Below are 14,613 nucleotides of genomic sequence, written 5' to 3'. Positions count from 1 at the left end.
CTTCCCTACACCCACATATGTTCTGTGTATCACAAATCTACTTGCGAGATGATCAGCAGGTTTAAAGTCTTTTCTTACTGTCGTCTCATGTGCATACATAAATAACAGGACTAGCTTAGCCTGAAACCAACTCTTTCCCTTTTCTGCTTTTCTTCTCATTTCACATCCCTCTTTAGATCATTAGAGCTTTGATTTATGTAGATGGCAGGAAGCTTTCTGAAATGTGTGTTTTCCTGTTTCACATACTTGGAGAGAGCATTGTCTTGTGAAAGTGAAATAAGGAACAGATGGCAGTGAAGGGTGGGTAGGAATAAGAGAAGACCACATACTCAGTGCGTAAGGCTTTTCTGTATCAGAAGGTCCACAGCCAGTGGGGCTTTTTTCTTAACAGCCATCTAGAGGGAAACAAGGGGCATCATTAGCAACCTAGACTCGTTTACAAACATTTGACCATTGTACAAGATTTGTTGATTCGACCAGCCATGCTAACATCTTTATTACCATCCATTATTTAAACAGTCTAGCTGTAGCTCAAGTTCCATGATTGGTGGTCACATATTATTTAAAATATGGACAAAGTGATCTAACTGACAAAAAGAGTCAAGTTTTTGAGTTTTGCAAGTCTTTTATTAGGACCTCTCTCCAAAGATCTTTTTCTGAATGCAAGCTTGGTCTAACCACCCACATTGTTAAGACACAATTTCCTGAGAAAAACTTGTCAGCATGAAATGATTCCTTGGGCATAGGGTAGAATTGTCTGGAAATGCCTTCTCCACCCTAACCTCCCCAGAGTCAATAAGGGTACCTTTTTAATGAACTGTTTCCACAGTCTGCCAGAGATTCTCGGCAATCTGAAAACGTTAATGAACTTTCAGAATGCACTTGGAGGCCCTCTGTGTTGCAGGAACTAGAGAAAGGATAGAGCAGCCCTCTGAGATTCGGTGGGTGAGTTGTACACACCTGGCCTGTTTAGAGCAGGCCTTCAAAGAACGCTTTAATTTTTATTTTTTTATTTTTTTATTTTTTCCGGTACGCGGGCCTCTCACTGTTGTGGCCTGTCCCGTTGCGGAGCACAGGCTCCGGACGCGCAGGCTCAGTGGCCATGGCTCATGGGCCCAGCCGCTCTGCGGCATGTGGGATCTTCCCGGACCGGGGCACGAACCCGTGTCCCCTGCATCGGCAGGCAGACTCTCAACCACTGCGCACCAGGGAAGCCCCAAAGTACACTTTAATTTAACACATGCTTGAAGGAACCCTAGCCATGATTTGGTCCAACGCTCCCACTTTGTAGATAGGTTTCTTAGAGAGATTGTGACTTACCCAGATTACCTAAATTATTTGTTTAGCCAAACATAAAACCCAAATAATCCATATTTCATTAACTCTCTTAGTACTTTAATTAAAATCCACAACTGTCCTCCAGTGGTTTTCAAGAGGTAATGAAAGATCTTTTTGTCTTGTGCTCACCGTGAAACTTGAGGGTTGGGAAACTATATCCTACTTTTACACCAAAGTGCACTTTTCTAAATATGCGTATTTATATGCTCTCAGCGTGTACATTCTCCCATATACATTAGTATCCATAGTCTCCTGACACTCATCTTTATGCTATTTAAGTTGTTTTCTTGAAATCTGGTCTATTAGAGTACACTTCCACTTGCATTATTTCTTAAGTCAGGTTTTTTTCCTCAAATATCTTCCTTATTTGGGTGTTTCTTAAGCGTGGCCTACTTCTACCTTATTAAGTCAACCAACCAAATATTTGTTTACAGTTCTCTCACTTCCTTAGTTTATGATTTTATTAAGAGAGAGATGGTTTTTCTGTAGTTGTTGAGAAAATACTCTTGAATCTTTTTATTTACCAACTGGATCACCTTATCAAGCTGAACAGAAGTAGTTCAGTGACCTTGCCGAAACATTTTTTTGACCAATGGCCCCTTGTTGATGAAAAGACTGAATAGTAATGGTATTTTTAGTTCTTGTCTTAAAACAGTTACTTGGAGGAAAAAGTAGTGCTGAAATAATACCCGAACTCAAGAATGAAAAACAAGAATACATGAGGAGGGAACTGTTGAGTGAGGCCTAGTGTCATTTTTAATACCGCTTTTAAAACTTCATATTCCATGTTCCACAAACAAACAACAAAAACCTCTATCATTTTACCTTGAGTTTGTTTGTTTCTCTCTGCACATTTTCCCTTATGTGGAAATCTATCAATATGCATTTAGTTCTCGTTTCCTCAGAAAAGAAGGTTAGAAATAGAAAGAGAGGAGGGTTTATCTAGTATAAAAAGTGCCCTGAACCCAAGCTTGAAGAGACAACATGAGGGAAAAGAGTTTAAGTTACTGGTTTTATTTAAGTTATATTAATTTAGGCTATTAACTGTGAAGGTTGTTTGTTTTTTTGTTTTGATTATCTCTTTCCCTGTTCTGCTCTTAGGCCGTAATCCCTGCTAGCCATTTTCTTCCTCGCTGTGTCTTTTGTGACACATTCCTCTCAGGAGAACTGATCTAGCAATTGTGCCCATGATTTGTAAAGAGATTCGCCTTGCTGACTTGGGAGTGTAGCAGATAGATTATGTGTCTGCCCGCCCCGTCTTTTTTTCATCAGTAGAAAAGACATCATTCACCCTAATTCACTTTTTTAATGGGATAACAAACTGCTCCTAATTCTCATCCTGTGAAAAGCATGCTTGCATCCAAAGGAAAGAAAAGGCTGGTGGGCCCCTTAGCGGGCTTTTTTGTATGATTGTTTTCCTTCCACAGCTGTGTTTTTTGAACTGCTCTTCCTGTGTTCTGTTATAGAATAGTCTTACAGGAACCAATCATTAGCGCTAAAATACCTCAGGTAGGAGTGCCAGTGTGACCTGCCAATCAATCAGATTGTGGATTGCAGTGAAAAAATTGAATTATACTAACCATTCCAGCTCCACGTTAGAGATGGGAACAGAGGCTTTTTTGGACAAGCAAGACTTGTGAGCGTGTGATCTAAGCCCTGCTACCTCAGCAGTGCACCCAGTCAAGTTCCTTACAAGAGGGCACTTCCTCCAAAATTCAGTGCTCCTGTCCCATTGCCACACATCCGCCCCAGGTGTGTTATACGCACTGTCCCATCACTGCCACCTCTTTTAGTTTGTCAATCACATTTATCCATGGTGTTTAAACTGGTCTTCTATATTTGGAGAGCTTAGAAATTTGGGACATTTTCTTACTACTGTGAAAGAAATGAGAAAAGGGAGAAGGTAGAATCCATCTAAACAGGACTCTGAATCTCGAATTGGACCCTGTCGTGAAATCATAGTAGTAATTGGGCTGCGCTGCTACATAAGTTTGAAGTTGTCTTAAAAATCTAGACTTAAAATTGAAACATGTATTTCCCTTGCCCTCTTTTTCTTTCACCTTAAAACTCGATTAGTGAGTGCGTTTGGATAAGGATGCACTGTTAGATTTGCTGAGAACCGGGTGCTAGGAAAAAGAAAACAATAGACAGCTTTTCACAATTCAGTTAGTTTATTTATGTGGCTACCCAGCAAGCTGTGGGAAATGAACTGATCCGGGGAGGCGTGGAATAGCAGTGTTCGACAAGGTTAGTTAATTAAACACCACCTCTCATCCATCATAAAAGTAGTAAGTGGAAGATACCAAGTTGGTCATAAAAATTTCTTTCCTTAACCCCAATTTTAATAAGATAAATTTAAAAGATTTTCCTTAAAAATTTTTCCTATCTACTCTTCCAAGTAGATAGGTCTCTCACTCAAAAGCAGTAACAATATTATCATTATTATGAGTTTTGTATTCACATCTGTGTGATTCACATTTAATAAAAGGTGCCATATTGCCACGGAAGAGCTCTGTTCTCCTGATGAGCCTCATGCAGGTTCAGTCTAGAGCAGTGCATCTCAGCCAGAGAGAGGGGGAGGTGAGGGGAAGGAGGGAGTTAGAATCGTGTAGAGACAAAGCGATTCCCAGAGGCACAGCCTTAGACCCAAGCTAGCTGGACTGGATCTCTGCTCTGCTGTAGTGATTTGAAGCATCACAAATGCCATCCCCCCCCCCCCCCCCCCCCCCCCCCCCCCCCCCCCCCCCCCCCCCCCCCCCCCCCCCCCTCCCCCCCCCCCCCCCCCCCCCCCCCCACTGCCCTTGCTCTATAAATCTATACATCACATGTAGGGAACAAGCTTTCATTTTGTCTGCTGGTCTTGGAAGTACACATTCTTCTCCTCAGTGTCACATTAATGTCATTGTCTTCCAGGTAGAAAGAAGGTGTCTTGACATCACATGCTCACCAAAGTCCTGTTTTATTGTAAATCCTAAAACAAAAAAGTAATAATAAAATTAATGGCCAGGTGAAAATCAAGACAAGGGAGGATTAAACTTGGATAGGCAGGGAAAGGTCAGGTATAAGAGGGAGGATACGTAGAACGCTTCCATTGTGTTCTAGCTAAAACACAGCTACAGAGCTATGCAGAAGAATCATGTGGTCAGCGTGGCGATGCTGTAAAGTTCACTAGACAATAAAGTTCGTTCAGAGCGGAGTAGAAAACCCCTAGGGGGCGACACTGGGTAATGCAAAAGTGAGACTTTAACAACAACAAAAGGATCTTAAAGGTAACAGCGTTTTCCTTTGAAAAAGCTGGAGGTTGAAGGCAGGGATGTGTTACGGATATGAGAAAGGATAGCACACAGGAAATACTTTGGAAGAGCACTGGATCAGAATGTATGGGTGTTGACAGAGGGCAAGCATACAGGTGAGCACTGCGGGTCAGAACTGAATCAGGAAGGTTGAATTGGGGAGTGATATAGCATTGGGCTGTCCCAGTTGGGAGCGCTAGGAATCATTCAGAATGAATTACAAAGGAATAAGAAAGTAATTATTTTTAAAGGGGCTTGTGGATGTTTGGACCAGGCTTAGCCATGCCAAATTTATCCAGCTGTCAGGTTCCAAAAAGCTGTCCGTGTGTGCCCTCTGACATTAGGGTGTGCTGTGGCCATGCTAATCCCCATTTTTTGTTTTATTTCAAATCACACACAGATAGAATCTGCAAACTGCTTCAGATCAAACAGGTCTGATTGTGTGTAAATACATATGTCCTTTTTAATTTTTATTATTAATGGTTGCTTCAGTTTTGCATCGGTGCATGGTTAAAAGCAATACACATCAGCTATCTCATGACTTCATATCTCCAAATGAATTATTTCTCCTCTTTTTTTGTTTGTTTGTTTGTGCAGTCAGCTGAAGAAATGTTAACATCTCACTCTAAATCTCTCAGTGGAGTCTCTGTTCCCTTCTCTGATATAACAGATGGGTTACTGCTTGTTATAATTATTAACATTGTGGTGTGGGCCAGGGCTAGGGTGGGCGAGATTGACTCTTCTTTGGGCTGGGGAGGGGCCAGTCGTTAGGGTCTGGAATGTTAACTCAAGTGGTGACTGACTGTTTCCGTAATACCAGGTCGTTGTGGCTGCACGCTCTAGTAATTGAGGCTGTGTACTTCACCGAGCTTGTGGTAGATCCTAGGGCAAACCGCTGTCCCAAGAGAATGCTGGGATAGATAGAGTTAGCCAATCTGAGTCTGAACGTGGTGATTTTGCTGGTTGTTCTAGCTCCAGATGTTGGCATGCTTAGTTCTTAATGTGATTAATAAATGTGGCGCCATATCCCCTCCCCACGCCTGAACCCTGTCTCTCCTACCCCTCCCCCACCCTTGTTCTTTTTGAAAAACTTAAGAAACAGCAATGAAACCCTTGGTGTTTCAAACTGCACTTTGTTCTCATGTTCCGTAAACAACTTCAGATTTGCTAATAGAAGTGAAAGTTGAAAAAACAGTTTCTCAGCCTGGATTCTTTATGCATTCCAAAATCCAGAATAGAAATAAATATATCTGAATGTTCATTGGCTTATGTTATGGTGAGATGCTTTGTTGAATAAGCAGTTTAAAGCACCAGCAGAAATACTTTGGACTAAGAATACAGCTAAGAGGAGGAATCCATGACATGCAACTTAACTTTTCTAATTTTGGGGTAGTCATCAATGAATTAGCAAATCAGTTTATTGCGATATTACCTGCCCATCCTAAACACAGACCCCTCCCCTTTAAAGGGCCTCTCTGTAGCACCATTATCATAAAGTAATCAGAAGAGTAGATATGTGGAAATATTATCTGCTTTTCTAAAAAATTAATGTAGTTTTTCTTAAAATTCTGTTGATATTCTCCTTGAGCCTTTTGTTGTCAGTAAAATATTTGCATCCCTGTCCTGTGTTCCTGAATTTGAATAGCAGAGAACCTCATCAAATTCAAGCTCCAGAGTCAGAGTTCACTCATAACACAAGGAAAGGACTGCAGATAGAGTATCTTCATTTCCTTCTGGCTTGGAGGGAGCCTTCTCTTCCACAGCCTGATCCATTTAAAATTGTCTTGATTAATAATAACATTACCCCCAAACCATTGAGGTTCCGATGGTTTCTTGCAGGTTGAGGAAGCTGAGGGGAAATGGCTATCAGTAACCTCATTCAGAATCTCCTTTTTTCCCCATGATTAGTCCAATACAGCTCAAATTTAGTGATTTAATACAATCCCCAGGATCTCTGACACACCGAGACTTAACTGAGAGTCTAGTTAGTACTTTTATAAGAATGCATACCTCTCTCCCATGGCATAGAACTTCAGTTTTTAAATGTTTTACTCAGAAAGATATAAATTAGGCTTTAATTGCTTTTATTACCTTGACTTTTTCAATTTCTAGAGATTATTTTAGATTTTGAAGGAATGCTAAAGAGAGAAACCTCATGGTGCTTGTTTACCACGTTATCCTCGTTTACAAAGAAGTTTTACTAAACATGGCCCCTCTGTAAACTTCACACTAGCAAACTTTAATTCTAAACTAGTGGAATCATCTCTAGTGATACCAAAAAATTGAGCCTTCAAGGCTCATATAAAGCTTAAAATGTCAACTATGATGATTAGTATGTTGTTTTGTTTAACAATCCTTTTACTGTTTCATTTTTTCTTTAGAAGTTTAAAAGGTAAAGAGACACTTGAGTTAGTTTATACATAAATGTATATGCTTATGTGTGTATGTACGGCAGTGTGTATGTTGCAGCCTGGATGTACGGCTTTGCCCCAATCAGTCTGGCCTGCCTGTTCCCATAGACCTGGCTAGAATTCAGAGGAAGCGTGTGGATCACAGATAGCCCCCGAGGGTACTTCCTGCCACGGCCCTATCCATTTACCATCTCCTTGCCAGTGTTTGGTAATACTAATCAGAGTTTTCTTATTTATAGGAATATCTATGGAAAGATTTATAATTGAGAAAACAATGTTTACTTTTCCAAGCCATTCACTTGAAGAACAAAGAAGGAATAGTACAAAACCACCGAAAGCCAACCAGAGACTTTTTTTTAAATGTATATTTGAAGCTGCTTCTGATGAATTTAAGGAGCATAAATTTAAAGAGCAGGAGTAAGCTTTCCCCCGTGGTACAGTGTCCTCAGTTAGAGAAAGCATAAATTAGACAAGAGATAAGCAAAAAGCTGTAGAAACCTCTAAGGAGAGACCACAGGTATTTCCAGAATAAGATTTGGACAGAAATAAAAGCAGCAGGCTAGAAGCTTCCCTGTCAGGTGGCTAAGAAGACCAAGGGTCCCACTAGAAAACGGTTGTTTTCAACCCTAAGAAATGATACAGAAGTAAATTTGAAATTCTTTTGTAGGTTTAGCAAAAACTGAACATGGAAGGAATAGAAAGCAGAAAGTACAGGCCAGAAAGCTTCAGATGTCCATGAGAAAAGGACACGGTAATCTACAGAAATGAAACATGCTGTGCTCGCTGCTGAGGTGCCGTCCAAATGGACATAGCTGTATTTACCTATATTTGATGGGGAAATGATAGCAATAAAAGTACACACCTGAATTAGGTTTAGGTAAAATAGGTGAATCCTAGAAAGGTAAAGAAGAAGAAGGAAAGGTAGAGCTTGCCACTTTTTCAAAGAGCCTGTCTCGTGTGGCATTTGTTGTTGTGATTATCTTTGAAAACCTTCATGAAATATTTCACCCTGACATTGAAAACCTTTTGAGTATTTGGTTCACCTAAACTGAGGTGAAATAGCATGACAGGGGAGTTGAAACTCTCTGGGACTGAGAGGATATTTGAACCCTTGGAAGAAAAGCTCCAGAACCTGCTGTGAGATTAGGATGTAAGAAGTCCCAAAACCTTTTAGGGAAGAAAAATAAATGCAGTTAAATGCTTGGGGAGGGGGGTGGGCCTCCTGATCTGTTTGAACCTAGTCCAAGGGTCCACAGCCCTTTGTAATCTGATTTGCCTGAGTCTGAAGTATAGATTGGACTTGGCAAACTTTTTCTGTAGGGGGCCAAGTGGTAAAGATTTTCGGCTTCATAGGCCATATGGTCTCTGTCACAACTACTTTCAAAAACAGGAGGCCAACTGCATTGGCCCACAGATGGAGGTTTGCCAACCCCTGATCTACACTGGTTCTTCCTTCTAAATATCACTTGATTATCTTAGCCTCTTGGCAAACGCACTAGGCCACATGGAGCATAGCACTGTATGGGACCTTTCTTTATATACCGTAGCCTCTTAGCAGTAGATCAATCCAAGTACGCATCAGAGAATCTGAAGTTAACACATATAAATTTAATGGTTTAATCTATAATTTACATTTCCTGTCAGGTAAAGTTCTCCCAACTTCCTGTAAGTATTTTCCCTGTTGAAAGTTCCAACGAAGACAGACCCAAAATCATATCTTCATTTTGGGGAGGGGGGTGGGCAGCGGGGGGATAAATTAGGAGTTTGGAATTACAATAGACACACTATTATATATAAAAATAGATAACAAGGTTCTAGTGTAGAGCACAGGGAACTATACTCAATATCTTGTAATAATCTATAATGGAAAAGAATCTAAAAAAAAAAAAAAGAATCTAAAAAAGAATAAATAAATATGTATATGTGTGTGTAACTGAATCACTTTGCTGAACAGCTGAAACTAACACAACATTGGAAATCAACTATATTTCAATAAAAAAATGTTTTAAGTCATATCTTCATTTCTTAAATTTGAGAAGAGGCTCTCCAGTGTAGTTTATTTTCGTTACTATTACAAATTGCAAAGCAATTGCCTTGGGTGGAGCTGAATTGTACACAGGACTAACATGCAGACTGATGCAGTTTGAAACATTCTCTCCCCACGGATGTGTCTGTGTTCGTGTCTGTGTCTGCGTCTGCGTCTGCGTCTGCGTCCATTTGCGTGTGGGCGGGTGTGTGCTCGCCTGCCCCCCGGGGGAGAGGCACGTGTAAAGTCAGTTCTCCTCTCTCCTGTAGGGTGGATACGCAGCCTACAGATACGCACAGCCTGCTACTGCAACCGCTGCCACCGCCGCCGCCGCCGCCGCCGCCGCTTATAGCGACGGGTAGGTGCCGAGACGGGGGCGGGGAGCGCCAGGCCGCCCCGCGTCACCCCCTTCCCTTCCCCACGCTGTTTCCAAAAGGGCACTTAGCCCCCGGGACTGCCTGCTGAGCTGGGTTTTCCACAGGCCTTCGGCCTGGACTCTATCCTGCCAAAAACCCAACGGCGCACAGGCTCACACTCCTCCCCTCCCTCCAGCTTGTTCCTGTGTGTTTCTGGCTTTGACCCCAGTTTCCCTCTTCCTCATCTCCAGTGCCCTTCTTTTCCATTTTATAGAAGTAATTCAGAAATTTTCAGTTGCTGCCTTTAGGAGTAGAACGGAGAGATTTTTTCCATTCTGCCAGTTTTCTAATAACATTCCAAGACCAAGTTACAAGTCCTTAGCACAGTAAAACCCCTTAATTTTTTTTTTTTTTTAATCACTGTCTTTCCTTTATCTCCCTGATTGGATTTCTTTTTCCAGTTATGGCAGGGTGTACACGGCCGACCCCTACCATGCCCTCGCCCCTGCCGCTAGCTATGGAGTTGGCGCTGTGGTAAGTAGATGTGCCTTTTATTTTTTCAAACGTTTTACTTCTTCTGACTTTTACCTACAGACTACAGAAGATCTAGGGAGGTGATAATTCAGCCCTTCTTCCATTGCCAAAGTATTAAAACCAATAGGACTGTCTGGAAATTTCATATCACATCTGTGTGTGTGCCGGTGTGAGCCGCCTGGCCTGGTTAAGGACAGCAGAAAGGAATGAGCAGTGACAGTCTGCCCTGCATAACGACATTGTTCGGGAGGAAGGAAGGAAACAGGTTGCTGTTTTATAATGGCTCAGATGTTGGACGCACACCTGTGGCAGGGTTTTACCGATAGGTGTTCGCAAAGACTTGGGGCACAAGACTCTCCAGTTTTCACAGTAAACTTTTCAAAGAACTTAACCTGTCTGCTCCAAATGCAGATGCCAAAGGATGTCCCTGCTGTTCCTAAGCCTTCCGGCAGGTGGTACTAAAAATCACCAAGCAAATGCCTTACAAAGATATTTTATTACTAACATTTGTGGCAAAATGTGGTAATTTCTTAGAAGTACACAAAAAGTCCACAGAGCTCATCTAGAATAATCCCCCTGTGCTCGCTTCGGCAGCACATATACTAAAATTGGAATGATACAGAGAAGATTAGCATGGCCCCTGTGCAAGGATGACATGCAAATTCGTGAAGCGTTCCATATTTTTAAAATAAAAAAAAAAAAATAGAATAATCCCCCTGACCAAACTCGAATCCCCCCTGCAGTATTTTTGTGTTGGCCTGGACACCTCCGGGGCCAATGACGGGACCCACTGGATTCAGCAAAGACTGGCCAGTCCACAGTGATACCTCCTTGTGCCAGACGTTCTGTACCATCCACGGTGTCACTGGCCAACGGCCCGGAAACACAGATGACCGTGTCTGAGAGGGAGGCAGAACGATGGTCACAGTTAAGACATAAAGGATGTGAGAGAGCCTGCCACTTCCCACACTGAATCTCTACTGATGAAGATCTGTGGAAGGAAGTAGTAGGGTCCTGCGGGGGTATGGGGGGCGGTGTTTAGAACTGAAGTAGAGACGTATGATATAAGGAAGTGATGGGAATTCCTGAGGTTTTATTTAGTGCCCAAGTGATACAAGTCCTGTACTAAAAGAATGACCCAAGGAGCGATATGTTCCTAGGGAACTTTTGATTGAAAAAGATAATTCATTAGATTATGATTAAAGAAAGGAAAGAAGCCCACTTAAAACCCCAGTTTTACATACTATATATATAGATAGATAGATAGATAGATAGATAGATAGAGATATAGATACATATATAAAAGATATGTCAAGAAACAACCTGGTTGGTATTTTTTATAAATTACAGAGGAAATAGACTTTATTTGTTGAAAGATTAACTCAGGTTTAAATCCAGCACCATCTCAAACACGCGATGTGACAGAGATAGCGGTCAGAAGTAACGTGTTCTCCATTGTCAGGTAATGGGTAAGAAGGTAAGACCAGCAGTCTGCTTTAGGTCACGCTTGTAATGAGGTCGTCAAGGTAGACAAGATGCATGCTTTTAAAAAATCAGACTATTTACAGACTTGGTTTTAAACTTCATTGAAGTGCTCTTCTGTGCTAACTCACGTAAATAATGAGCCATTAGCATACTCTCCCCTTGAGAACATCAGGTCAGCAGTAAATGTTAGGGCTGTGGTCTGAGCACCTTAGAGGCAGAAGTTGGTTTCCTGACCTCATGCACTAGACAACATCTAACCAGTTGATTTGAAGCTTCTAAGGAAGCTGTTTTTCCAAATCCCTCCTCAGGACATGTCTTCTTTTGTAATGTTTCTCTCATCAACCTTTTAATATTTTTGTGTCTTTAATTACTACAGGCGAGTTTATACCGAGGTGGCTACAGCCGATTTGCCCCTTACTGAAGTGACGTGAGACCCCTGCAAGTGGGACAGCCCCCCAGTTCATGAGGCCTGGCTATTGCAATATTTACTAGTAGAGGAACTCTATAGCAAGATGAAGAGGAAAAACAAACAAACAAAAAACACAAAAAAAGAGAGAATACTTTTTTATACCTCACTATGTTCTTTGAATATGTATTTTTCCTTTAAATTTCTGCCTTTAATTCTTTTGTTCCAAAGATTGTGCATTTTTTTCTTTTTTTCTTTTTTTTTAACTGTGGTAAAAAAAAAAAAAAATAACGCATTTCCATGTCTGTACGTCCGTGCTTAGCTTATTCTGTCAATCACGGAAGAGGCAGTCAATGAGGAAGGAGAGACATTAGGAGCTGATAAAAGCGTCTGATCAGAAATCAGCAGACAGAATTACCAAAGTGTACCTGGTGCTGAGTGGCTGTGGGACAAGCAGAAGTGGAAGAGATCTCTCTGCAACAGGATATCCTTCTAGTCTTCTGAGTTTCTGGTCTTTGGCAGGCAATTCTGATTGGCTGTGGCTGGAATCCACATGCTAATAGACTATAGGAATGTGTGCTGGCAAAGCAGGAGAATCACTAAGACACTTTCCTCTCCTCTTCCCTCCTGTCTCCTCATTCTCTTTACAATCATCTTACACGCAAGGCCTGAGACAGTTGGCATCGTTTTTGGAATTATAGTATTAATATTTCCAGACATGCGCTCAGACTGTGGATAATAAACACCTCATTAGGAACCCAGTCTCGGAATGAACTCTGGAGTATGAAAAAGATCACTCTTTTCTTTGCTGTAAACCCTAGCATTCCTGCTGGGCTGCTTTTCCTTTCACTGAACCACAGCTTAGCTCATCTCTCCTTTTATTAACACCCTGCTCCCGTGTCCTCGAGATTCAGGAGTTTAGGACCCAGGGACAGAAGACTAAATAGCCAGTGGCCAGATGTCCCCGAGGTGTCCTGAGGGCCTGAGGGCTCCAAGAACAGATTGGCACGCGCCAGTGAAGAGGGCGAGGGCAAGAAAAGGGGTGTCAGATGATGTCAGGTTAAGGCGCCCTGATATTCCCGATCTTTCTCTTGCATCAAAAAGTCAGTACAAAGTAGAAAACATATAATAAAGGCTCTGGTGGCAAAAGATAAAGCACCGAGCCCTAGATCAGCCGTCCCTGGAGGTCTCTGTGAGCAGGGCATGTGAGGGCAGGCGAAGGCACTTCGTTCAAGCTCCAAAGCCATAGGACTTTTCATCTTCCAGAGCCTTTACGAGTCACTTCTGTCCACAGTCTGGAGCCCTCGTGGCCATTCCACCCAGCTTCTCACTGTCCTCCAAAGACACCCAGCTGAGCACCTGGACCACTTGGTACTCATGAACACTACAGGACATGAAACAAGCCCCTGAGGCTGCTCCCCTCCCGTACAGGAATGAGGGTCTGAAATGGCCAGGATCTCATATGTTGCCAGGAAGAGTCATGTGGTGGCCACCACAGTGAGTCACTGCTGTCACCACCTGGCTTCGACTTATCTGTCATCAGACAGGGGAGAAAGTGCTTCTCTTCTAGCTCTTAGCTGTTAAAGGCAGGGGTCCTGCAGCGTTTCCAAAATGAAGCCATTAGAAAATAGAAAAGCACGGTCCATTTGGCTCCCTGGTCTATTCACATTGGTACTAGGGTGACCTTTCACCCGAGGGATAGCTGCTAAAGGGAGTAAGTAATTCAGAGACATGGAGCTTCTGGTTGGTTATGGGTTTGTTTTGGTTTGTTTGGTTTTTTTTTTTACTCCTGCCTCCACCCGTGTTGTTGACTGATACTGATTCATGTCCCTGAATTAAAATGACTGACATATGACAGCATCAAACATTCTTTGTAAGGATGGGCTGGCCTGTCATGTATAATACATATCTTCTCCCCCTTAAGAATCCTCTCTCTCCTAATAACTGGGAGGGAGGCTTCCCTGAAACTAGGGGAGACATCAAGGAAGCTAGAGGCCTCGATGCAATTCTTACTGATTCTGGGGAGGAATGCACAGAATAGGGGACACCAGACTGCCCAGTCCGTTGGCCATTATTAAGGGTTCCCCTCCCCAAGCCAAAGTGTGGTTTGTTGCTGTTGAGACAATTTTTGTTGTGTGTGTATAAATATTTTAGTTTGGGGTGTGGGAATGGGATGTGGGGCTTTCACAGGTGTAGGGAATGGGGGCAGGGAGGATTTTTTTCTTTCTTTTGCTTTTGTTTTGAGGGAGAGCTTTTACTGAGTGAAGAAACTGAGAGAAATTTTGTGTCCTGTTCAAATACGGACCATTCTCAGAAATGGCAAGCCACTGCTCAGTGGAGGCAAGGCCAAATTCTAAATGGTTGTATCCATAGCAGGGGAGGAAAACAGGGCAATGAGTTCAAGAATTTTCTATTCTTTTTTCCCAGAAAGAGGGAAAGATGATGGGAAAGGCAGAGAAGGCAGCTTCCACAGCCCTCTTAAAAGAGGCAGAAGCCTGAGCTTTTGTGCATTTCAGTTCAGCTGGTTCTGGCTGAGGACTCCATAGGCAAGCTCTGTGTTTTCCAGCGGGCCTCTGCTGCATTTCCAGGGATGGTTTTAATACTGCTTCCTTCAGCTCCTTTTACTAAGACTAAATAGAGTTCTGCTTGTTATTAAAGGGCCTTTGGTTTTCAGTGTCATCACTGAGAATCGGGGCTCTCGAAGCATCAACCTCCCCATCAGCTTTTGGACTTTGAGATTGCATACAGGCAACTTCATCAGAGG

The 14,613-nt window shown here is 42.4% G+C and overlaps 1 protein-coding gene and 1 non-coding gene across 8 annotated transcripts in view; both read left to right on the top strand.

Moving 5' to 3' along the window:
- RBFOX2 (RNA binding fox-1 homolog 2) overlaps positions 1-13,701 on the top strand; it is a 257,056-nt gene extending 243,355 nt beyond the window's left edge. For 6 of the 7 annotated variants that reach the window (XM_024743493.1, XM_024743494.1, XM_024743492.1 and 3 more), the window contains 3 exons: positions 9,338-9,426; positions 9,886-9,958; positions 11,820-13,701. In XM_024743493.1, coding sequence (XP_024599261.1) covers positions 9,338-9,426; positions 9,886-9,958; positions 11,820-11,864 — 207 coding nt within the window. In that variant the 3' untranslated portion in view covers positions 11,865-13,701. Of the gene's footprint in view, positions 1-2,804; positions 2,848-9,337; positions 9,427-9,885; positions 9,959-11,819 lie in introns of those variants that run through there. The other variant, XM_024743499.1, reaches the window with a different exon arrangement.
- On the top strand, positions 10,537-10,643 carry LOC112398793 (U6 spliceosomal RNA). The gene has a single exon (XR_003003064.1). It is a non-coding gene; the product is annotated as a U6 spliceosomal RNA (small nuclear RNA).
- Positions 13,702-14,613: the final 912 nt, after the last annotated feature.

The sequence above is a fragment of the Neophocaena asiaeorientalis genome, unplaced genomic scaffold, assembly GCF_003031525.2.
Source record: "Neophocaena asiaeorientalis asiaeorientalis breed wild unplaced genomic scaffold, Neophocaena_asiaeorientalis_V1.1 scaffold332, whole genome shotgun sequence".
NCBI lineage: Eukaryota > Metazoa > Chordata > Mammalia > Artiodactyla > Phocoenidae > Neophocaena > Neophocaena asiaeorientalis.
The sequence above is the reverse complement of the archived record's forward strand: the minus strand, read 5'-3'. Positions and strand labels throughout refer to the sequence as shown.